This window comes from Talpa occidentalis, unplaced genomic scaffold (assembly GCF_014898055.3).
Source record: "Talpa occidentalis isolate TD23 unplaced genomic scaffold, MPIMG_talOcc4v2.1 talOcc4.9, whole genome shotgun sequence".
Classification (NCBI taxonomy): Eukaryota; Metazoa; Chordata; class Mammalia; order Eulipotyphla; family Talpidae; genus Talpa; species Talpa occidentalis.
This window is the reverse complement of record NW_023605305.1, coordinates 109408622-109434105: the sequence shown is the minus strand read 5'-3', so window position 1 is coordinate 109434105 and position 25484 is coordinate 109408622. Positions and strand designations below refer to the sequence as shown.

The 25484-nt window shown below is 38.9% G+C and overlaps 2 protein-coding genes across 2 annotated transcripts in view; both read left to right on the top strand.

The window, feature by feature from the left end:
• Nucleotides 1-2667, top strand: part of PTPN22 (protein tyrosine phosphatase non-receptor type 22) — a 43625-nt gene extending 40958 nt beyond the window's left edge. Inside the window, exon 22 of the mRNA XM_037498608.2 lies at nucleotides 2438-2667. Coding sequence (XP_037354505.1) covers nucleotides 2438-2502 — 65 coding nt within the window. The 3' untranslated portion in view covers nucleotides 2503-2667. The remainder of the gene's footprint in view (nucleotides 1-2437) is intronic.
• Nucleotides 2668-4491: 1824 nt separating this feature from the next.
• The window catches only part of RSBN1 (round spermatid basic protein 1), a 40569-nt gene continuing 19576 nt past the window's right edge, over nucleotides 4492-25484 (top strand). The window contains exons 1-2 of the mRNA XM_037498162.2: nucleotides 4492-5248; nucleotides 16107-16780. Coding sequence (XP_037354059.1) covers nucleotides 4543-5248; nucleotides 16107-16780 — 1380 coding nt within the window. The 5' untranslated portion in view covers nucleotides 4492-4542. The remainder of the gene's footprint in view (nucleotides 5249-16106; nucleotides 16781-25484) is intronic.

The following is a 25484-nucleotide window of genomic DNA, read 5'->3' as shown; positions in this document are numbered from 1 at the left end:
TATTAAGTGTAAGAGTACCTTGAAAATATACCTTCATCAAAGAAAAAGGAAAGCAGGAAGTTGCTGGTGTGGTAAAGGATCAATGTAGTAACTGCAGGTTTTTTGAACATACCCAGACATCGTTTTCACTGGTTGTATAAAATTTCTTCATCTTCCTTCTTTGAGGACGGGAGTGGGAGTAGAAGGGAGTGTTTGAGAGAGAGGGAGAAAATGTTTACTTAGTTTTTCTGGATGTTATTTTTTCCCTAAGCTTTTCTTTTTTTTTCCCCCTAAGCTTTTCAAACAAAACCTTAGTAAAATGGGGCTTCATGGACAAAGTAGTGAATTTAATACAATGATTTTATAAAGTGAATGATGCTTATTTTTTGAAATTGAAATATCCCAGTTTTATTATTTTCATGAATGGATGGTAGGTGAAAAGATGTAGGTAAAATATATTATTTTACAAATCCAATTAGAAATGGGTAAAGGACTTAAAAGGGACATTTTTCCAAAAAGACATAAATGGTGAACAGGTAAATGAAAAAATATTCACTAACACTAGTCACTAGGGAAATGCAAATCAAAACCACAATGAGATATGACCCCACATTATAATCACCATTATAAAAAAGACAAGAGCTAACAGGTGTTGTGGGAGGCTGTGAAGAAAGGGGACTCTGTGCACTGTTGGTGGGAATGTAAATTGGTATATTCTCTATGGAAAACAGTATGGCGGGTCTGCAGAAAATTAAAAATAAAGCTACCATATGATCCAGAAATTTCACTTCTGGATCTATAGCTGACGGAAATGAAGTCACTCTCTCTGAAGAATTATATGTTACTCCATGTTCAATTGCAGTATTATTTAAAATATCCAAAACATGGAAACAACCTAAGTGCCCATTGATAGATGAATGGAATATGCGGGTGTACACACACACACACACACACACACACACACACACAACCCTTCAACAACCAACATGGGTTTGAACTGTACAGGCCCACTTTTACAGATATTCTGGTAAACAGACGATAAAATTTAGGATTAAGTAAATATAGTACTATAAATGTATTTTCTCTTCCCTAGGATTTTAATAACATTTTTTCTTTAATTATTTTAAGAATATAGTATATAACACATATAACATACAAAATAGTGTTATCCAACTGTTTATGTTATGGTAAGGCTTTCCAGTCAACAACAGACGACTAGTAGAGTTTTTTGGGAGTCAAAAGCTCTATCTGGATTTTCAATGGGAGGGTGGATTTTTGGTGCCTCTAACTCCCTCTTTCAGGGACATCTGTCATATACATACATACACACATATAGAACACAATGGAATATTATTTTGCCACAAAAAGAAGAAAATTCTGCCTTTTACAACAACATGGTAGAGCTTCAAGACATTATGTTAAGTGAAATCAGTCAGTCAGAGAAATACAAATACTGTATAGTCCCACGAGTGGAATCTAAAAAGGCTGGAGTAGTTCTAGTAGAAGGGGCTGAGGCTGGAGAAAAAGGGGAGATACTGGTGAAAGGGCCCAAGCTTTCTGCTATGACACCACTAAGTCCCGAGGATCTGATGTACAACAGGGTCACTAGAATTGGCAGTATTCTATTATATATAGAATTCTATTATATATACTTGCAAGTTTTTAAGAGAGTAGCTCTTAAACGTAATCACCACACAAAAAATGGTAATTACATAAGGAAATGGAGGTGTTAACTACCCCTTAATGTGGTAATTATTTCACAATATACAGATGTATCAAGTCATCATGTTGTACACCTCAAACTCAAAATATTTCATATGTCAGCAGTATTTTATTTTATTTTTTTTAATAGAGGCATGTTTTATTTATTTATTTATTTGTTTGTTTTGTTTATACATGCACTGGGTACAGTCAGAAGCGCAGGAGGGTGAGAGAATTCACCAGAGCCAGAGCAGGGAGTAGAGCAGGCAGAAGGACCGAAGTACACTGCTGAGGGGAGCAGCGGGAGGCAGGAGAGGTCTGCGCGCCATGTGGGACCCTCCTCCGGTGGCCGGGGAGCAGCCGGGGATTGAACCAGCGCCGCAGAGGCCGCGGGCAGCTTCGCAACCCAGGGCTCTACCGCTGCACCACCGGGGAGGCCCAGCAGTATTTTAATATAGCTGAAAAAAGGATACTATGTGCTGAATTTTCAAAGGCTATCATAATCAGGGTTCTTTACATAATTATTACAACTAATAAATTTGTAAGTGCTTTACAAATTTATAATATTTTTAGTTTCTATTATCATTTAAGCTTTAATTTAATTACCAAATTCCTTTATAAGCTATTACTACATTGATCAAAGATGCTGCTTAGCCTTTAGAAAAAAATCCATGTATTTGTATAATATACTCTAAATCCAAATATTCATATCCATTAAAAAATCTGTTTTTAAATTCAATTTTATTTTTGTTCCCAGGTTTTGCAAATCGTTTTTCAAAACCCAAAGGACCAAGGAAACCACCAGCAACTTGGAATGTTTAACACAATTTGGAATACAGATTGCAAGTGCATCTGCAACTAAAACTACTAGAATACTGATAGCTAAAACAAGTTCTCTATAGACAAATATCAACAATGAAGATATGATAATGTGGTAATAGCTTTTTAAAGGAAAAGCATTATGGAAATAAGTGCCAGAAGTTTTATATTTTCACCACATTTACTTTGGGTTGGAAACTGAAAATAAAAGCTCACTTGAGCTTATGTAAAGAATACTGGATGAGAAACAGTTTTGGAGTGGAGTTTTCATTTTTGGAAATGAATTTTACTCTGCTCTTCTACATAGATACAATCTTTCAAAAGTTGTGAAAGAATTGGATATTAATTGGATATTACTATTAATTGTGGAAATTGTCACAACTTACTATAAAAAGTGTTTTTAAAAATCTTATATTGTGGTTGCAGTATAAAATTATTGCTTTTGGCAGTGACTATTCCCTGGGAGTTATTTTTGCCTCAGTGGAGAATATCCCTCCACATCTTCAAAGTTGGTATGAAAAGAAGTTATATTTAAGAGGATATACAAAGAATGACAGTCTTTTTTTTTTTTTCTTTCATTTGGATACACCAACAAGATGTTCAATGCAATCTTTTAAAGTTTCAGCCAGTTATTCGATTATCAATTTTAGACAAATAATGAACCAAACCTTTTGGTAGCATTTTCGTCATTTCCAAGGTCCACTCTAAACACGCACATCTATCCAATCAGGGTGCTAGCAGTTAAAAACAATCAGTGTGTATATGGAATCGGCCTTAAAATCTGATGTTTCCAACTTAATCTTATGCAACAAATAACTTAATATTTTTTACAAAGCATTCCAGAGTTCCCCCACCTAACTCTTTATCAAAATTTCCTAATTCTTAGGAGCATGAAATAAACCGCATTTGCTCTTCAGTGTTTCTCATTAGGAATTCTCACTGCCAGGGCTCCTGGATGCAACAGTCACCTGCTTATCGCAGCACAGCGTATCCCACGGGGGCTCAATAAACGTTTTATTTTTATTTTTTCCTTCTCTCTCACTAACTTGAGCGTTCACTTAGCGGGACACGTCTCCAGACACTAGTGGGATCCACCCACTGGCGTCTACCCCGAGTCCTTCACTCCATCAGTTACTTCCAAGTCTCTCTCTCGAGGACCTTACAGATGAAAAGGATCTCAGGGAGGCCTTGGGTCGTGGATGAAACACTGCACGTGGATTTCCGAGCGGGAACCCTGCCTGATGGTTTTGGGCGTGTTTTCTGCTAGACCCGCTTCTCAGATTTACGAAACCTTCCACGTGAGATCTGGAAAAAAGGTCTGGCTGGGAAAGCGTGACCCGGGCTTCCCGTCCAGCACTCGCCCCTCGGGACGCCCTCAGAGCCAGGCGGTCCCCACCCTGGCGGGCACCTGAGGGCGAGCAGGTGAGCGGGCAGGTAAGCGGGCAGGTGAGCGGGCAGGTGAGCCGGGCGCTCCCCTCCCCCTCGCACCTGCCCGGCCCCGCCCGCCGCTGTAACCATGGCAACGGCCGCGACGAGGGGCCCAAATTCCTCGCGATTTACAGCCCCCTCCGACGGCGGACCCACGTCGTCCTCCCATCACCGTCTCCTAAAATTCCTCCTTCCTCTTCCTTTCACGGCCGATGAAGTGCGGGCGCAAAACGCTGGAGAGTCTTTTACCTCACAGAGGTCAGGGGCGAACAGGAAATTGGAAAGTAACTATGGAGACCACCTACTCCGTGGAACGTGACGAAGGCCCACCCGAAGACGACACGCGGAACGCGCCGAGAGCCGCCGAGAGCCGCTGACATTGTTTCAGCCGTTAGGGCCGTTGGTGGCAACTCTCCGCCCAGAGGCGGTTGCGTCGCGGCCCGGAGCGTGACTCGGCGCACGCTCGCTCGCGGCGCCGCCCGTCGGCGGCCCGGGCCCGGCGGGCGGTGCGGGCGAACTACAACTCCCATGAAGCTCTGCGCGGCCCGCGGCGCTTCTCCGCAGAGCGCGGTTGGCGAGGGCGGCGGAGCGGCGCTGGGGACGGCCCCTTCCGGCATGTTCCGCGCCGGAGGGAGCCCGGCCGGGAAGCGGAGGGCGGGGGCGAGACTCCAATGCCCAGCGGGCCGTGCGCGGGCGGCGCATGCGCGGTGCGCGGACGGGGGGGCGGTCGGGCCATTTAAATGTGTGTTTGTGGGTGAAATGGCTGCGCAGGTCGGAGCGGTGCGCGTAGTACGGGCGGTGGCGGCGCCGGAGGAGCCGGACAAAGAGGGGAAGGAGAAGCCCCATGTGGGGGTCTCGCCGCGGGGCGTGAAGCGGCAGCGCCGGGCGAGCAGCGGGGGCGCCCAGGAGAAGCGGGGGCGGCCGAGCCAGGACCCCCCGCTCGCTCCCCCTCACCGGCGGCGCCGCAGCCGCCAGCACCCCGGGCCGCCGCCGCCGGCGAGCGCAGCCCCGGCCGGCCCCGGCCCCGGCCCCGGCCCCGGCCCGGTGGAGCCGCTGCTCCTGCCGCCGCCGCCGCCGCCCTCGCTGGCGCCCGCCGGGCCCGCCGTGGCCGCCGCGCTCCCGGCCCCGGGCGCCGCGGCCCTCTTCACCTTCTCGCCGCTGACGGTGAGCGCGGCCGGGCCCAAGCACAAGGGCCACCGCGAGCGGCACCGGCACCACCACCACCGCGGCGACGGCGGCCCCGGCGCGCCCGCCCGCAAGGACAAGCAGGAGAACGGCGGGAGCGCCGGCGGGGGGCCGCCGGGCAAGGCCCCCAAGAGAGGTGAGCGGGCGGCGGCCCCTCGGCGCGGGGAGGGCCGGGCTCGGCGGCGCCGGCGGACTCGGGGCGAGGGGCCCCCGACGCGCCCTCGCCCGCCGGGGGCTGCGCGCCGAGGCCGAGCTGTCAGCGCCCGGCCCGGCCCGGCGGCCCCCCGCACCCCTCGCCCCCCACCCCGGCCCCCCCGGCCCCCGGCCTGCACCCGCGGTGGCTCGCGGAGCCGCCGGCGCGGGCCTGGCCGAGGGCCTGGGAGGTGGGGTGCCCAGAACCGCCTTTTTTAAAAGTCAAGGCTCGTTGCTAAGAGGTTCCCCTCCCGTCTGCCTTGATGGAAGACTTTAATATCCACTCCTTGCGGTCCAGCAGCTCGCGGATGTGGTTCAGGTTTAAATCAGTTTGATTTTTTGATGGAGGTTGCCGTGGCTTCTGCAGAGCACAAAGTATCCCATGCCCTGTATCTTTTTTTTTTTTTTTTTTACTTATTTGTTTGTTTGAAATCCGGAGTAAAGACATCTCTGTTGTTGTTTGTTTGTTTTAATTTTAAATCTTGATGCTCAGGAAAGGGGTGGGCGGTTCTCTCCCCCTCCGGCTCCTGGGAAGTGGGGCCAACACTGTGTCTGGGAAGTGGGAAGCGCGCAGTAGTAGGTGGTGGAGGCAGGAATTCCAGTGACGTTTTGTTCTGTCTGGCACGGCCGAAGTTGAGAGTGTAGTTAGCGCTCCTAACCCTTGCTACGGTCAGGGGTTTAACCCAGGGGATGTAGGATTACTTAATTAAATGTGGGTGCTGAAGAAATGAGGTGGGCCAAAATTGGTGCCTTCCTCCTCCGAGTACCTGAAACATTTGTTTAGATTCTCTGTAGAGGAAATGCAGGTGCGAATTTTGTTTATGCCAAGTGTTTGTACATTGTATAGGATTTTATGGTTAGTTGCAGCTGCTCAAGAAGATTTTCGGTTACTTTTGTTTCCGAGTACTCGGGCAGTTTGGTTACTTTATGCTCAGGAGCCAGCCTGTCAGTCTGAAGTTTGGAGAGTCTCGGATTTCTAACACGTATTTAGGACTGATCAGTATTTTTGGTGCTGCTTTTAAATAGCACCGTTAATTGCAAATATTTGCCCCCCATAAGTATTTACTTAATTGAATTAAACCTCTTTTTTTTTTTTGGTGGTGTTTTCCAAATTTTATTCTCAGACTTGTGCCAAGCTGACAAGAGTTTGCACTACCTATATGCAATGGTCCCTTTTATTTTTACCTTTATTTCTCACCTTAGCATGTGTATCTTTCAGTTGTACAGAATTAGAGGGAATCTTAGAGATCATCCAGTTCAAGTTTGTGTTGTAGAAGAGGAAACTGAGGCCCAAAGTAGTGAAGAGACTTGTTTGCTCAAGTCAGTTAATTAGTAGCAAGTGCAAAAATTTTAGAATGAATCATCGGCATCATAGGGAGTAGAACCCAGCTTTACTGAATCCCATCAAGCTTCATCTTCCCCTCACTCTCCCCCCCCACCATGAAGCTTATTTTTTGCAATTCATTCTGCTGCTTCTCTGCTTTCCTTTCCCCCTGTGCCTTGGTGTCAGAGTGGCAGTAGCTAACCCTGTTAGGAGTTTCTGACTTAGCCCCCTTTTATGTTAGGGTTGTGGTAATTACACGTATAATAATTCACAAGGTGCTGCTCAGAAGATTGCCCAGGACTGTTTTTTAAAAAAACAGAAATAAAACTTTACCCCCGTGCTGTCCAATGCAGCTCCCTCCGCTGATAGAACTGTTCTGTCTGTGCTGTACAATATGGTAGCCGTTAGTCATGTGTGACCCTTGAAACAAGGGTCAAATTTTCAGACCCTTCAAGATTTGAAATGTGGCCAGTGTGACTGAGGCGCTGCATTTTTTTATTTTTTAAATTCTTAATGACATAGTTTCTTTTGACTAGTGACTACCACATTGGACAGCGCAGTTTGAAGTATTTTTAGTTTGCCAGTGTGTGGAAAAGAGAAATGGATTAAGATGGGGCATTTAAACATTTTAACTTTGTAATGAAAGAATGTGGATTATATATTCTGAGGGGAGTGTGCTCTGTGGCCAGATACATTCAGGAAAAACTATATTCTCTGGCCTTTTAGATATATAATATACATTGGCATTTTGAAAGTGAGAATACAGACAGTAAACAGGTTTAACCTTGTTTAATCTGTACTTTTGCACACACTTGTTGGGTATCTTTTTTTGTTCTTGTCAGTCATTTGAAGGAGGCTGTCTCTGGAATCTTCGTGTACATGGTGACTCTACCACCTAGTGCCTGACCGTGGGCAAATTACTTTAACTTCCCTTAGCGTCAGTTTTCCTGTCTGTAAAATGGGCTTGTGGTATTCTTTTACAAGATTGTTGTGTGTATTAAATGGAGCAGTATGTGGAAAGTACTTTAAACAGTGGCTAATATTAGGTGCTGTTGAAACTACCTTTTGTTATTTTTTTCATGCTTGGTCCTTTACGTAGCTGTAAGATTAATGAGGAGAGTGGCTAAACTCTTGCTAGTTACAGAACTATGTCTTTTCTTCCCTTATGCTCAAAATTTCAAATGTTATTTTGATTTTTATTTTGAAAGGTTTCTATATTCACAGGAAATTGCAAAAATAGTACAGAGAGGTCCTTACCCTTCATTAACTTTCACCAGTGGTTACATATTACATAACTATTGTATAATATCAACACCAGGAAATTGACATTGGTACAATGTGTGGGTACAGTTCTGTGCCATTGAATCACCTGTAGCTTAGTTTACCCACCACTGCAGTCAAGATACACAGCTATTCCTTCACAGAGGTCCCCCTTTGCTGTCTACCTTTATAGTTTTAGGTGCCTTCTATGTGTCTCCATCTTTCCTAACTCCATGCAACCACTACTCTATTCTCCATCCTTATAGTTTTGTTATTTTAAGAATGTTATATAAATGGAATAATGCAGTATGTGACCTTTTGAAATTGACTTTTTTTTTTCCCATTCAGCTTGAGGACCTTGAGGTCCATTCTAGTTAAATGTATCAATAGCTCACTCCTTTTGTTCTTGCTGAGTAGTGGTTCTGTGATATGGATCGACCAAGGTTTAACCATTTACCTGTTGAAGGACAATTTTGGCTGTTTCTATTTTGGCTATTATGATTAAAGCTATAAACATTCATGTTCAAGTGTTTTGTGTGATATGTAAACAGTCATTTCTCTGGGATTGCAGTTGTTGAGTCGTGGCAAATATATTCATTTGTTTTTTATAAGGATATTGCCAAACTTTTTTCTAGAATATCTGTACAATGTTATATTCCCTCCAACAGTATATTAAGAGATCACCTTTCTTCACATCCTTGTCAGTATTTGGCATTGCTGCTACATTTATTTCAAGTGTTTTAGTGGATGTACCATAGTACCTAGTTGTGAACTGAATTTGCATGGCTAGTGATAGTTAACATCTCTTCATGTTATTTGCTGTCCATAGATCCACATTAGTAAAATGTCTTTATAGAGTCACTTCCCACTTTCTAGTTCAATTGTTTGGATTTTTTTAATTGAGGTAATATTTTTTTACTAACTTAAATTTTTAAAATTTTTTTTATTTCAGTAACATTGGTGAAAATTTTTTTTTACTGCAGTAACATGAGTTTACAACACTGTGTGTTTTAGGGGCATGTGTTCACATTTCTTCAAATGTATGTTACCATACTTTTGAGCTTAGATACTTCTTTGTATATTACAAATAGGAATCCCTTGTCAGATACTTGACTTGCACATATTTTCTCCACTGTTACGTGTTTTTCCATCCTCTTAACGGTTTTTCACAGAACAAAAGCTTTATATTTTGCTTATGTCCAATTTATTGATTTTTTTCCTTCTTATAATGTTTTTGGCATCATGTATAAACATTTTCTCCTTAAAAGCTTTATAATGTGAACTTTTACATTCTAACCTGTGATCTGTTTGAATATAAGTGTGATGTTTGAGGGTCTTTTTTTTTTTTTAACCTAATTGCTATCTAATCACACCAGCATCTTTTGAAGATTGTTTTTCCTCCATTGAATTGCTTTTGCTCCTTTGTCGTAAATCAGTTCCATTGCCTGTTTTTGTGCAACCTGTGAGTTGAGACCGGTTTTTACATTTTAACTAATTGAAAAAACTGGTGACACATGAAATATCATATGGAATTCAAACTCAGAGCCCGGAAATAAGGCTTTATTGGAACAGCACTCCACTTAATCATTGTGTGTGGCAGTTTTCACACTACAACAGCGGAGTACATATTCCCTGCAAAACTTACTATCTCTTTGGCTTTTTTTACAGGAAAAGTCTGCCTGTGTCTGAGATATTTTATTCATTATAGGTTAGTCACAAAGCATAATTGAAACAAAAACAATCTGTAAATGAGAAGGTAATCTTCATCTCTAAAAGGCAGGTATAGTGATTTTCAAAGAGGTGAAGTGACATGCTTAAAATTTTCTAGTTAGTACACGGTAGAACTGAATCTAAAACCCAGTTTTAGAAATTTAGTTTATACTAAACACACTGGGATTGCTAAATTAATAAAAAGATACTATACCCTCTAAGCAATGGGCTTGAGGCCGAAACTGATAGTTACCTGGGTCTTTTGAAACCTATACTTTTTTCTTTCCCTTTTATTGCTCATTACCAAGCATTGAAGCATAGAACCAACTTCACAGAAAAATTAAAAAATAAATAATGCTTTAGGGCTTCCCCGGTGGTGCAGCGGTTGAGCGCTGGGTTGCGAAGCTGCCCGCGGCCTCTGCGGCGCCGGTTCGATCCCCGGCTGCTCCCCGGCCACCAGAGGAGGGTCCCACATGGCGCGCAGACCTCTCCTGCTGCCCGCTGCTCCCCTCAGCAGTGTACTTTGGTCCTTCTGCCTGCTCTGCTCCGCGCTCTGGCTCTGGTGAATTCTCTCACCCTCCTGCGCTTCTGACTGTACCCAGTGCTTGTATAAACAAACAAACAAACAAACAAATAAATAAATAAAACATGCCTCTATTAAAAAAATTAAAAAAAAATAAATAATGCTTTATAATTTTTTTATTTATTATATTTATGATCCTACTAATACTTTAATATTTTTTAAAAGGACAGGGAGTGGATCCCCATAGATCTCTAATGACATTGGTGTCATTAGATTGTAGGATTGCTGCTGTGTACTTCCTCAGAGACCACCTTCCTTTCCCACATTTTTTCATCTTTGAATAACCTCCCAAGTGTTGTCATAGGGAAACCAGACAACTAATGGAAATTTTCTGTGATTTCAAAAAGCTATTGGCAGGAATTTTAAATCCAGAAACAGTTGACTGTTTTTTGTGATAGGAATGGGGAGTTTTACGGGGATTATATTATAAAGAGAACTGAAATAAACAGATAATCTCATTTAACATAGCAACAACTTCAGGGACTGATTCTTTTCTTACCCACACAGAGAGAGGCAAAAAAGTCTTTAAGGGCATGGAAATCTTTGCAGTATGTTTTTATGCAGAATTATGCTGTAACAGACACTCAAAATATGTGTTACATGAAGTAATGCTTTCTTTATTGGCGATCATTGCAAACCATCTCATGTCCATTAATTGTAATTAGATAATTTTAGATGATCACCTAATGGGAGTATTGCTGCATCAGTAGTGGAGCCAGAAAGGAAAAGAGAGTGTAAAATTTAGTGTACTGGAAGAGTAAGTTTTAGAGCCAGACGGGTGACAGTTTGAGTATTAGGGTCACCAGCTTTGTGACCTGCTATAATTCGAAACAAACACCTCTTTTTTCTGTAAACAGGATTTATATATGTATTTCACTGACTTGTTTGAGAATTAAGATGGGATAACCTATGTTCCCTAGCACTTTGTGAATAATAATTTCCCCCCTTTCAGATTTTTTCCCTTTTTATGGTTCTCTTATGGTAACTATAGATGTATGGTACTTTATGTCCATAATTTCTAACTCTAGTTTTGATATTCCAGAGTTGTTGCCAGTTATTTCAAGGAATATTATGAAATATCAAATATTGTGGAATATCAACTATGAAAATAATAGAGTTAAATGGTGAGGACTTCCGTGTGTGTCAAATCCTGTTGATGAGGGCCTGTATTTTTATGATAGCTCCCTGAGATCGATACTAGTATTAACGTTTTAAGATGAGAAAATTAAAGTTTTTAGAGCTTGCCCAGTGACCTTAGTAAGTAGTAGACATTAACCTCAGTCTAATTGTGAAGCACTGCTTACTAAATACTATACTCTCTTGCCTCTAAAATTAGTTTTGGGGTGATAATAGTAGTTAACATGTGCTGATGATTTGTTATTTCCTAGGACTATTCTGAATATATGCATTGTTTCATTTCCTCTGCACACTGATTTTATGAAGAAGGTAGTCTTATTTTTCCCCTTTTTACCAACAAGTCAGTATACAAAAACTAGCTTGCCAAAGATTATACTTCTAGGAAAAGTGTTAGGATAGAGATTCAGACACAACTAAGCCACTCTTAAACATCTTAGTAAACAGCGCTGGTGTGGTAAAGTCAGGCAGTGTTACTAACCAGGCCTTTATATAGAACTAGAACAAAGTCTTTCTTAAAAAGCTATTTTTTTTTTTTTAAATTGAGGTGTAATTGACATATAACTTGTTAGTTTCAGGTATACAAGATAGTAATTCTATAATTGTATGTATTTTGAGATGCTTGTCATAAGACATTAACATCTGTCACCATACATGGTTAACAATTTTTTTTTTGTAATGAGAACTTAAAGATCTACAAGAACTCGTACTCCTAACAATAAACTGTTTTTAGTTCTTTTATTATGACTTATAAAATACAGAACATTTTTATTTAGCTTCTGCTTGTCCATCAGGAGTTTTAGGAAGTGAATATATTACTTTTTTTCCCAGCTCTAAGATATAGTTCCGATATAAGATTGGTTTTAAAATTTTGTAATTTAGGAAGATTTTACTTTGCATTAATGAGAACTTTCAGTAGTGTGATGTTAAATGATGCTCTGATAAATTGATGATATTAGCCATGCCATGAGGATTTGATTCATAGCATCACATATTAATCCAATCATAGTTATAATGACCCTTTTTAAGGTAGCCAGTATAGTTTGACTTTTTATAGTATAACTCAATATGTTAACCAACAATTGAGATGTAATTGGCATATAACAGTATATAAGTTTAAGATCTACAGCATATTGATTTGATACATCTATACTGTGAAGACAGTTGACTTTTAAATCACATTAATTCAAGGCAAGGTAACTGGTTATCATTCTCCTAAAGCAACCATGGCCAACTTTACTATAATAACCCTTACAAACTTTGTATATATATTCTATTCTCAGTACCTCTGCAGTAATTCACACGCAAATTTTGGCATTTGTGGAAATTCATTATCTAGTATTGAGACAGGGCAAGCTAGGGTTATTAGGCAGTTTTAGGGATAGTGCAGGAGGGGACCTCTGAAAAATTTAGGGAGGCTTCAGAGATAAGGACAAGCAAGGGAAAGTAACCCATTCCATTAGGAAAAACAAACATGCCAGGACCAAGGACAACATTGTTAATGCTGGTCCTGGTTTCCTTCAGGTGGTAAAGGGAGGCGGAGATTGGAGAAATGGAGAGTGGTTTAATTTATGGTCACATTAGAAGGGCAGCTGTTTAACTTCAATGCAGGGATGCCCATCCAGAAGACTGGGCCATAAATTTAAAGATGCAACAAATGGGGAAAGAGAAAGCTGTTAGATAAGGAATATGAAGATCCCCACTCAGTAGCAAATTAAGTGAGACAGCCGAGAACTGACCAATCACAAAGAGACTGGGGCAGCTTTAGAATAATGAGGGAAAAAAGGTATATATTCCCTAAGACACGACTCTACTTTGGCTTCCTTGCCCCTCCCAGGCCTGGTTCCCTGGCCTGGGAGTCCCACTTTATTTCTGCTCTTTTCCTCCTCAATAAACTTTTTCTTCTGAACAAACCTGACCTGCCTCTTCTTGCTTGCTTGCCTGAGCGTCTGCGAAGTCCCTGCTGTGGCTTCATGAGACACCAACCCGTGGGGGTCTAGTGGCCGGGGCTCAGTGCTGCCCTGCAGCCTGGGATCCATTCCTGGCTGAGAGACTAGGCCTGACAATTCCGGTATCAGTATGATACAAATGGTCTTAAATTCCTCTGTAAACGAAGACTAACCTTATATATCTCAACCTTAGATAAGAGTCAAAATTTGAAAAACCGGGTTGTGAAGAGGGAGATTAATTTATTTCATAATGTTTTAAGCTTTTACCTTGTTTATAGATGAGGTTACAGTTAATGCAAGGTATTTCTCATTTCCTTGTGTAGTGGTTCCCCCCCCCCCCAACATGGGCTGTGTTGCGCTACTGTAATGGTTCTCATATGAATGAGTTTTGGAATAAAACTCAGAGACTTGGCCATGTTAGAAATACCATTGGTAAAGTCATAGTAGTATAGAAAATGTGTTACAGTCAAGGCAGCTCATTCGTGGTGGTAATTTCAGCGGCAGATCTGGGTCACAATTCATCTTCTGCATGCTAAATACCTCCCCTGAAGCTTAAAATAACAGAATCTATTCAGATATTTTTTCCTTTTTTTTTCTGTGCAATTGCTAAAACATTTAGCAGAAGGTAATTAGATAACTATTTTAAAATTGGTCTAACCTTTGTATTTAATGGCATTAACATTTAGTTGCTTAGGAAAATTGCTCAAATTAATGATGTGATATATGGGGAAAGTATTTGGATTAAATTTAGGGTGAGAGGTATAAATGGTTGTTACGAGTGTTTTAACAAATTCTCGAAGATTTAGTTGTGTGTAGAATAAAAGACTGCTTTTTCTTTTGTCAATTTAAATGTTAAATTATATTTATATTTTGGTATATGGTCTCAATTTAATTACAAGTGGTGTTTGCAAATGAAGGTTTTCTTTGTTTGAAAGCAAATATCAAATAGAATGAAAGTCATTTGTATGTATGCACTTTAAGATCTTTGGCTTGCACTTTTTTTTTTTTAAGTATTTTCTCTAAAAGATTTGATAACTCTTGTAAGCTGGTGATTGGGAAGGATTTTGTACAGAGTGCTGCAACCATCTTTTGTAGCATTTATTGAAAATGCTCTTCCCAGATGTCGTAACAGGGTCAGTCACATCAGAAACAGTGTTATTGGGTGCATATATTTTGTATAGTAAATACCACACCAAGCATGATGTTTAGGCAGGACTGTATCTGGTATTTAATTCTAAAGATTTCTTGCTGGTATATTTTACAACTAGTAAATAAAATACACTAATTTCTTTTGGCGTGTCAATCCTTATAATCTCTCAAAAATTAAAAATAAAATTTTATATTATAAAGCTATATATGTTTATTGTAGAAAATCAGAAAATACATATAAACAAAAAATAAGAAAGCTTTATAATCCTACTGCCCTGGATAACTAGCATTAACACCTTGGTGTATATTTCTTCAGATATTTTTCTGTGTTGTATATATTCAAAATATAGATTAGTCAGACTTTTTCCTCTCTTTAGGTCCTTTGCTTCTTCCTGAAGTAATTTCCCTTAGACGTTTAAGGCTCAACCTAAATGTCACATCCTAAAGAAAAATTTATTGATAGCTTTCTTTTTCTTGTGCAATTGGATTGAAGGTCCGAGAGAGTAGGAACCCCGTCTGTCTCAGCATCATATCCCTGCTACCCAGAAGTGTCCCTGGCATGTAGTAGATACTTAATAAATGTTTGAATGAATGTTGAATGTTGCAAAAATGGGATCAGTTTAGACGCTCTGCAAAGAAAGGTAACATAATGGTACCTCAGTAACAATTTTTTAAAAATTAGATTTACTAAAATAAAAACATGAACAATTTTTAAAAGATCTAAAAAAAGGAAAGGTAAGCAAGATATGTTTTTAATCGTAGATTGCTTACAGACTAGAGGAAAGGTGGACAATTAAACATGTAATAACAGTATGGTGAGTGCTGTGATAGGGGAACGGCAGTGTTAAGAGAGCACAATGCTATTTAAATTGGGTGTGGAAGAGTGGTTAGAGATTTTTTGGAAAGGTGACAATGTAAGCATTTTGTAACCTTGTAACTTGCTAGTTTTTCCATCTATAATGTGATTTGTAATAGCTGGGTATTACAACTATTTTTACCATTTTATCAGTAAGCTCCAGCATTTAATCAATAGACATTTAAGGAATTTACCATTTTAAATAACACTGTCATGGCTGTTTTTATGTATCTTCAGTTATTTCCCTTGGTAATTTTTTCTTTGGAGTGTAATCTGGTTCCCAAGAATTATAAGTATTTTCCAGCGCTTTTGGTACATACCACCAAATTGCCCTTCATGAAAGTTGTACCAGTTTATACATTCAGCAACAATATGGGAGCATGCCAAAAATCCATCTTGGCAATTTGATAGCAAAATGGTGTTTTACAGCTTAATTTGCCTTTGTTTGACTTGCCTGTATGTGTGATAGTAATTTGTAGACTGACAACAAAATATGATGATCTGAAATTTAGATTTTAAAATTGTTGCTGAGCAGATAGTCCATAATGTAGCATGTATGAAGTTACTTGTGTACTTCTATGGTTTGGATTGCAAGTCAATTTATATGCTTACTTTTGCATTATCTGCTGTTTAGTATAATCTTCAATCCAGTACATTGTATTTTAAACTCATTTTATTTTTTTTAATTTTATCTCACTTGTTTTATAAAAATGTAAGTTACAATGGTATTTTCAGAGAATCTTAAGTAGACTATTTAATTTGTGATTGAGTACCTTAAAAAGCTTGTATGTTGACACTAGCACTAGCAACTAACTTCTTTTTAATTATTGTGGCCAGAAACACCAGATGAAAATGGTAAAACCCAGAGAGCTGATGATTTTGTCTTGAAGAAAATAAAGAAGAAAAAGAAAAAGAAACACCGGGAAGATATGCGAGGAAGACGCCTTAAAATGTACAATAAGGAAGTACAAACCGTCTGTGCTGGCCTGACCCGCATCAGTAAGGAAATCCTCACCCAAGGACAAATAAATAGCACTTCAGGAGTTAATAAGGAGTCCTTCAGGTATCTGAAAGATGAACAGCTGTGCCGATTAAATTTGGGCATGCAAGAATATCGGGTACCCCAGGGAGTACAAACACCTTTTATGACTCACCAGGAACATTCTATTCGTAGAAATTTCTTAAAAACAGGTACTAAATTTAGCAACTTTATTCATGAGGAACACCAGTCCAATGGTGGTGCTCTTGTCCTTCATGCTTACATGGATGAACTCTCATTTTTGTCTCCAATGGAGATGGAGAGATTTTCTGAGGAGTTTCTTGCTTTGACATTCAGTGAAAATGAGAAAAATGCTGCTTACTATGCTTTAGCAATAGTGCATGGAGCGGCTGCTTATCTCCCAGACTTCTTGGATTACTTTGCTTTTAATTTCCCCAACACTCCAGTGAAAATGGAAATTCTGGGCAAGAAAGATATCGAAACAACCACCATTTCAAATTTTCACACTCAGGTAAGGTAAAATCATTGTTAAATTATTTAGTAAGTATAGTTTTAGCATCTCAACAGTATTAACTTCATTCTTTTGCATAGCACATACCAGCACACTTTTGATAAAAATTCATGGTGGTAAAAGGTGGTTCATCTTGTTTGTTTATTCCTCTAATAGATAAGTCTTAATTGCTGAGTTCTTTGGGATATGGCTTATGTCTTGCTTGATATAAGGAATATTTTATACACGCACACATCATTACAAGTCTGTGGAAAATCAACTTGAAAAGTAATCAGTCCAGTCTTTTAGAACCCAGGTAATATTAGTATGGAAGATGTGACTTAGATCTGGTAGTCTCAAGGTAACTTTAGTTAAGACTTACATTTTATGTCATAATAAAATATGAGGGCATTGGCCTGTTTATTTGCCAGGATTTTCCTTTTACTTCTCTTCTTTCAGTAACTTGTTGGCAGTCTATCCCAGAAACATACTCCATTTGTGTGACTTGAGAGTGTCACTAGGAAGACCACCATAGCCGCTGCTCCTTCTGCCTATGCACCATTGTAGGTGAAGATATTTTCTGAAGCCTTGCTTGGGCAGCTAGGCTTAAGTCAGCAGGGAAACCGCTCCTTCCTAACTGGTGGTTTTTACCCAAACATTTTTGTAATTAAGTTTATTAGGGCATAAAAAGTTGATAATGTGACCTAGTTTTTTTTTTTTTTTTTTTTTTCTTATTTGCTGTTCTCATAAGGATTATGGATATGAATGGTCAGCTATAAGTTTGTATTATGGATATAAACTACATAAGTTTAGTGGAGAATATTTCACTTTTTAGATTTGTGATCATATAACCTGTTTTTTTCAGGTTATCTAATTTGCTGCCGTTCTTTTCCTTCAGATTTTTTTTTTTAGGCAAATAACTGTTGCGTAATAAAGACTCTCAGCTGCTTGCATTATAGTGGTTTCAAGCCACTTCGGTTTATTTGAAACCTCCTCTGACTTGAATCTTTTTAGTGATTCTTACCATCCTTGCCTCCGATGAGGGGAGTATCCAGTTTAGATTTATGAGGTTCAGAATTTCTCTAATTGAAGTTCTCTCTGCAGTAGAGAGAGCAGGAGCAGCCAGTCTGGAGAGGTCGCAAGATGGGGCTGCCCAAGATGTTGGAACACGATGTGCAATAAAGGGCTTCGCCTTGGATTTTGGCCTTGTTACTACAATCAGGTACCGAAGTGCTGACTTTTGTAGTAGATTTTGTTTTTTCTTTTTCCTTTTTTTTTTTTTTTTTTTAAAAGGAGTTTTGCCCTTTGAAGGTTAAGGAATTCTATTTTTATAAATATTATAGAAGAGACTGAAAACAGTTCTCCTAATGTACTCTATAATCCTCATAAGTCCCTATTTAAAGAAGAAAGATATTGCTGAGAGCAGAATTAACATATGCATATCACTTTTTTAGTTTAAAAAAAATGCAGCAAATTTTCTTTTCTGATTGCTAGACCAGCAAGCATAATTGAAATAAGCCAGAAATTTTGGGGGAAAAAATCTTGGTTTTACAGTGGTGACTTTTTAATTTTCATATCAGTCTATAGTAGAACAAGTTTATATATCAATAAATAGAATCCAATCTATTTAACAAAAGAAGAAATCTATATATTCCCTGCTGATTTTTGTCCTCCAATTAATTTTTTTAATGGAGCTGAAATTTAAATGACTGTACCAACAACTTACCTTGAGATTTACTTTGAGATTTAGAAAATAACTAATTTTTTAGAAACATACCAAATTATTACTGAATTAGATACCCTTAAATACTTCAACCGCATAAGTTTATTGATTAAGTCTCTTGCTCTGGTGATTCTGAAACTTTATTCATGAGAGAGAAATCATTGGAGAGAAGTAGGAGGTGGGTAGGGAAGGTTGAATTAGTCCATGAAATCTTGAATTTGTACCTGTTAAGTCTTTAGCAGATAACTAAGGTGTAAACTAACATAATAGTTCAAATTTATTTACCATTTCATGGTTTATGAATATGCACTCACATTCATATTTGAATATTTGATACAACCTGTGGGTTAGATAAGAAATTTTATTTCTTTTCCATTGAAGAAACTGAGGCTTGGCGATGTTCACTATCATCTGTGGTCATATAGCTACTAGTAAGTAGAAATCAGGGGGTGCAAGCATAGACTTCTTGAACAGTATCTCCGTAATTTTACCATCCTCCTCTCTTACTTAAGTCTGGAAAAGAGACTTCCATTTGTTGGTCTAAACTGTAGTCAATGAAATTAAACCATCTCATTTTAAAATAACTCAGATATTTTTACTTGAATACTTTTAATAAATACCTCTCGATTGCTGGGAATTAAGTCAATACCTTGGGTGTTTTGAACTCCGTGTTTTGTGAAATCTTGTGAAATTCTGTGGAGCCTATAAATAAAGTGAAGTAAATTTCTTTTACTGCCTTAGAGATGGTTATTGGCAGTTACTTCTCGTTATGTATAGCCATGATAATTATTCATGGCTATATTTCAAGATAGTTTATTCAGCAAACATTTATTCGAGAACCTACCATGTACTGGAGATTCTTCTTAAAAGACTGATGAGCACAATCTAATGGAGATGAATAAACCAGCAATTTTATAGTTTTATAAGTAGTAGAATAGAGGTATGCATAGGGAAAATCCTGTAATAATAGAAGCACAGTTTGTGGCATTACCTCAAGACTTCAGGTGATTACACAAGGCATTTTAAAGCATATGGTGTTTGAGTAGGATCTTGAGAGATGATTAGTACTTAGTAATTGTGTTTTAAGCAGAGGGAATCATAGCCTCTGCAAGCACACAGAGGCATTAGAGAATATGGCACTTTCAGGAAGCTAGAGATAGTTGAACACGGCAAGAATATGTGCTGACTGTTAAGAGATGATGGGAGTTGAAACCAGAGTATGAGACAAAATTAAGATTGTGAAGAGTTTTACATGATGTGCTAAAAAGTAGCACTTTTTCCTAAAAACAAGGGGGACTGACATTAATAGACGAGTATTCTTTTATATTTGGAAAGATTGGAGGACAGGGTGGAGGATGGGATTGGCGGGGTGGGGGGGGAATGAGAGCTTGGAAGAAGACTGGTTAGGTTACTATGGTGACCATATCAGAAATGATCCATTTCCAAACTGGTATTGACGCTGAAGGGAGGATGGAAATGAAATTTGAGAAATTAGAAAGTGGATTTAATTGTCCTTGGTGAGGGAGAAGAATGATATTGGATAAATGAGTGGAATGTGGTGGTCACAAAATCAACACAGAGTTGTAAAAGCTGGTATCTAGAGGTGGAAGGTGTTTGAGACATTTTGTGGAGGTGCCCGTAGAGACTAATGGTTAGAAATGTCTTATTAGGTAGATGAATATACCAATCTAAGATCAGGAGACATCTCTGTGATGGAGATGTAGAAGTTGGACCCACTAGCCTCTGTAGGTAGGTGACCCAAAGACAGCATTAGAATGGAGAGAGATGAAGCTAATAAGATTCTGTACACCCATGTAAGTTTAAGGAAAATACTCTGAAAAGAGAGAGAGAGAAAGATAAAAAGAGAGGCAGAAAAAAGATTAGGATACAAGCTTTCTTGGTTTTTGGAACGATGGCATAATTAAAGTGTCAGATCCTTACCAGGAATCAAGACAATGATGGAAAAAATCTAGGTTGGAATTTAGTTGGAAACATTAACATCAGAACTTTGCAAATCATGGTCATCTAAGAATTGTAAATTAAGCTTTGTTTTTAAGAAGTTTTCTACTTAAAGTGTACTCTGCATGAATGTGACATCATTAGGGAGCTTACTGGAAATGAAGACTCTCATGCTCCTCCCCAGATCTTCTGAATCACAATATCCATTTTAACTAGATTTCCCCAGATGATTCACACATACATTAAAGTTTGAGAAGCACTAGTTTACAACTCATCTCCACTAGCAGAAGGGAAGTAAACTGTAGGTTTTTGTGCAGAAGATAATAGCTTCTGTTTGTTTTGAAATGATTGTAGTGGCAAAGCAAGGATGCATATGTAAGTGGTTTTCTTTTAACGTTCTGTCAAACTTAGATTTTCTAACACCAAAGGAGGTAAGTTCTTGATAAATACCAGTTGGAGCATTAGCGTCCCTCAAATTTGATTGCTTAACTCAGCAATTGATACAGGATAACTTTGTAAGTTTGAGTTTCTAATCTAGAGGATTACATATATATTGACACAGTATGGCATTTAAAATTTCTGTAGTATTATTCATGTCTAAGTTTTAAATAATCATTGACTAAATTGCAATTTTGACCCCCAAAGCTTTAGTGTTTGGGAATTCTTTTGGTCAGTTAATGGAGAAAAATTAGTATCACTTTACAAATGTATGTTTCCCTAAAGTATGTTTTAGAAATAAATTTGTTTTTTGCCCCCTAAGGTGTTATATCTTATAATTATTGGCTACTTGAAAACTTTTTAAGTGGTTTTAAACTTCAAAGTGTGATAGTTTTGCAATAAGTATGCAAGCCTTGTCTTTCTTCCTGATAAAAATCCTTTGGTAACTGATAAATTGATTAAGGATTCAAACATCTTGTGGATTATCAGGATTTTAGAACAGATGGGAGCCATTTCCAAGCCTTTGTTGTATTGATTTAGGAAGGTCACATTTTGGTTGTGACCTTCCCCAAGTTTAGTTTGAATAAATATTCAAAGAGGAATTGTTTTCTCCTCTGTCTCTGAGTGGTATTAAAAGAGGTGAAGGATTAGCACATTTTAGTGTACATGTAAAATGCACATTTTTATCTTATAGTCTGGATTTGGGCTTTATAGTCTGCATTTTGTAACAATATCACAGATGCTGCTGATACTGCTGGTTCATGAGCTGGTTCATGTAGGTCTTAAATTATATACATAAATTCCAAGAAAAAGCACTAAAAATACAGTGAAGTTAAATGGGGAATTATTTTAGATATCACCATCTGCAGCTGTCTTCACCTTGTAGCAGCTAAGTAACTGAGGGATGAATCTGGAGAAGGGTGTGTTTGTGAATGCGCTGGGGATAGAGTAAGAAAGCATGTATATACCACAATAGGGTTTTGTTCTCTTCAGCTGGTAATTGTACATATTTTACATTCTGCCTTTTTTTCCCCAAAATTTTCTGTATATGTACAGTTTTGAAGTTTTCTTACAGTGGATCATCTCTTTCAAGGGGCGATAGATGTTTTTTGTTACTTTCATTACTATAGAATAGTAATGTGTGCTGTCCTGGAGAGAAACAAGTGTTCCTTCTTCATTGTGTGTTGTGGCAAGGCCTAACCTGGGGTTATCGTGTGGTCCCCATCTTTGATTAATATAATTAACATTTTATGGTGAATTGGTAGTGCTAAAAGAGTAGTACCAGTACAGTGTTGTGTAACTTGGGAAATAACTGAGAAACTCCTAAGGAACTTCATATAAGTGTTATGTAAAAGGGGAAAATATTTTTAAGTAGATGGCTTTATAAAAATAAAACAGCCTAAAAACAGTAGATTAATTTTTTGCTCAGTCAAGTTCAGTTTATAATTAACTCACTTTGACATTAATTTTTCACTTTTAAAGTGGGTAAACCTTTTTACTTACATACATACAAGATTGGGTAGATTGCTGGCAAGCATTTTTCCTTTCTGTTTAAGCACGCAGCTTGAATAAACGTCTTCCTGAAACATGAGTTCTGTAGAATCATTGCACCCCTTGTCTCCCCCCACAGGGTTTTCTAAGCAGTGTATTTCTAGCTTGTCCTTGAAAGTGTTTTATTTTGTTTTTGACAGAGTTTTTGGTTCACAACAAAATGGAAGGGACTGTGCAGAGATTTCCCATATACCCCCTGCCTCCACCAAGAGGCCTTCCCTGTCTCTGTGCTTTTACCTTTTCCAGAATGTCCTGTCGGTGTGATCATACTGCATATAGTTATTTGGGCTTCTTTCACTTAGTAATATACATTCACGGTTCTTCCATGTTTTTTCATGGCTTGATAGCTCCTTTCTTTTTAGTGCTGAATAATTCATTGTCCCGATGTACCACAGTTTATCACTCACTATTGAAAAACATCTTAGTTGCTTCCAAGATGCAGCTGTCTTTTCTAAGTTCCTAACTAATTTATGACTGTTGTTATTAAAAGGTGTCTGTTTTGGGGGCACAGTTGAGCTTACTTAACTTTCAGCAGTTGACACAGGATAACTTTGTAAAATTGAATTTCTAATCTAAAGGACCACTTCATATCTGTTAACACATTAATGTGCATGCAGTGCTAACTACTGTTTTCTTACAGACATTACCTCCCTTGATTTCTCATCCTTTTGCCTTCTGATTTTTCTAAAGGCTGTTTTCCTTGTTGGCATTATGTTTCCTGCTTCCAGGGCAGCCTTGCTCTTTTCTGTTCTTTGGTCTCTACTTAATCTCCCTCCAGTCCCCTAACACTCATTTCTTTCAACAATATGTCCCCAGTACTACTTTGGGCAGTGGTAGAAGTCAACTTGTACTTTGCTTTGAAGTGCCATTTCTAGGCCAGAGTTTCTCACCCTTGCCAGATCCGAAGAGTAATACAGGGATTGCGAATTCAGAATACTATTCGAGTCTCAGATTCTTCTCTTGGAAATTCTAATTCATTAGCTCTGGAGCGAGGGCTAATGTAGATAGCTCGAGTGATCTTAATTCCTATGATCAGCCACCTTTGAGAAACACTTTTTAAAACTGTATTCCCTTTACCGTTGCTCTGATTCTTTTCATTTGCCCTCTAGATAGCATCCTCTTAGAATTTCCAAAGACTTGGAGATCATCTTGTCCAACCTTTCCATAGTGCAGTAGTTGATAGTTATTCAGGGTCTTGTCTTTTCATAAGGTTTCATAAGTCTTCCAGTGGACCACCAGCACTTCTAGGAAGCCTGCTTTTTTCTTTGGACTCCTTGCTTGCCTGTGCTTCATGATGACTATTCAAACCGTTTACCTATGTCTAGTTGACTCTTGAAAAATGGGAACTAGGGCCTGTGTTACCCCTGACCCCTGCAAGCAGTTCAAAATCCCTGTATAACTTGAAATGGGTTGAATCAGTAAATGTGGAATTTGAGGATAGGAAAAAATGTTTAAGTGGACCCTCACAGTTCAAGTCTGTATTCAAGTGTGACCTAAACATATTTTGCACATTCTCTCCTGTTAGAGAAGATAGCCCATCTCCTCCTCAAAAGCTAGTGCTTCTGTGTTCTGGATTTCATCCCTCACCATACTTGTTTTTTGTTTTTTTTTAATTGTAGGAAAAGATACATAACATAAAGTTTATCATTTTAATTATTTGTAAGAGTGGGCTTCGTTGACATTTAGCACTTTTACAGTGTTGTATGAGCATAACCATTATTCATTTCTAGAATTTTTTCATCATTCCAAATAGAAACATACATTTGCTTAGAATCTTTACCCACCCCGACTGGTTAACCCCCCCCCTTCATTTCCATATAAAGAAAAATAAAAATTATATTAAGTGAATTTCTGCCTTATATTACATCATTTAAAAAAAGTTTATCTTCCCAAAAGTAAATTTTTCTGAATTTGTGGTTTATCATTTCCATGCATCTTCTGTACATGTATTTTGCTGTGAATATATGAACATATAAATGATATGTTTGACTGTTTTGTGATTTAACACTTACATGTAGTATATTGTGTGTATCATTCTGCAGGTTGCTTTGATTCCACATTGCTTTTGAGAACTGTGTTGTGCACATGTAATGCTGTTTAATTCATTGATTTTCAGTGATCGTATTTGGTATTTTGTTGTGTGACTATATCACAATTTCTTTATTTTCCTGTTCTTGGACATTTAGGTTGCTTACCCTCTTGTAATATTACTGGGTTGCAGTAAGAGTACATGTAGATGTCTCCTAGATGCATATCTGCATACACCCCATGTGTCCTGGGTTTCTGTTTACTTTTTTTCCTGTTCCAGTCATATGACTGGTTAGTTGCCTGAATTCAGCGACTCAAATTAAACTGTGCATTTCTGAAAAGTTTTCTGCCATTACATTTGATTGATAATTTAGATAGGTCTGAAATTCCAGGTGGGAAGTTTTTCAGATTTGTAAAGGCATTGCTGCAGTGTCATTATTTAAGCTTCTCGCTTTGCTGTTGAGAAATCCGGTTTTAAAATTGTTCTTGGTGCTTTTTAGGTGTGTTTATTTTTTCCTGTCTGGATGCTTTCAAAACCTCTGTCCACATAACTTCAGAAAATTGAGGGTAATGTGAGACCTTGAGATGGGTCTTTTTGTTTTCTAATTTATTACGAAATATCACATACATACAAAGAAGTATGAAGAGTAACACCTGCAGGGCCTCCTTGATGGTGCAAGGGATTAAGTCTCAGCACTATGAAGCTATCGGCAGCCACTGCAGCACGAGTTCGATCCTCAGCCAGGGAGCTAACTCACATGGCACAGCAGACCTCTCTCCTGTTTCGCCTGCTGCTCCCCTCAGCAATGTATTTCAGCCCATCTGCCTGTTCTGCTCCCCACTCTATCTCTGTCTCTGGTGAATCCTCTGCACCGGCGCCGCCCCCCCCCCCGCCGCCCCCCCCCCACCTCTGGCTTACACCTCAGCTCTTGTATGCAAAAATAAATCTTTAAAAAAAAAAAAAAGGATAACACCTGCATTCTTACTATCTAGCTTAAAAAATAAAACAGCATGAATACAGTTGAT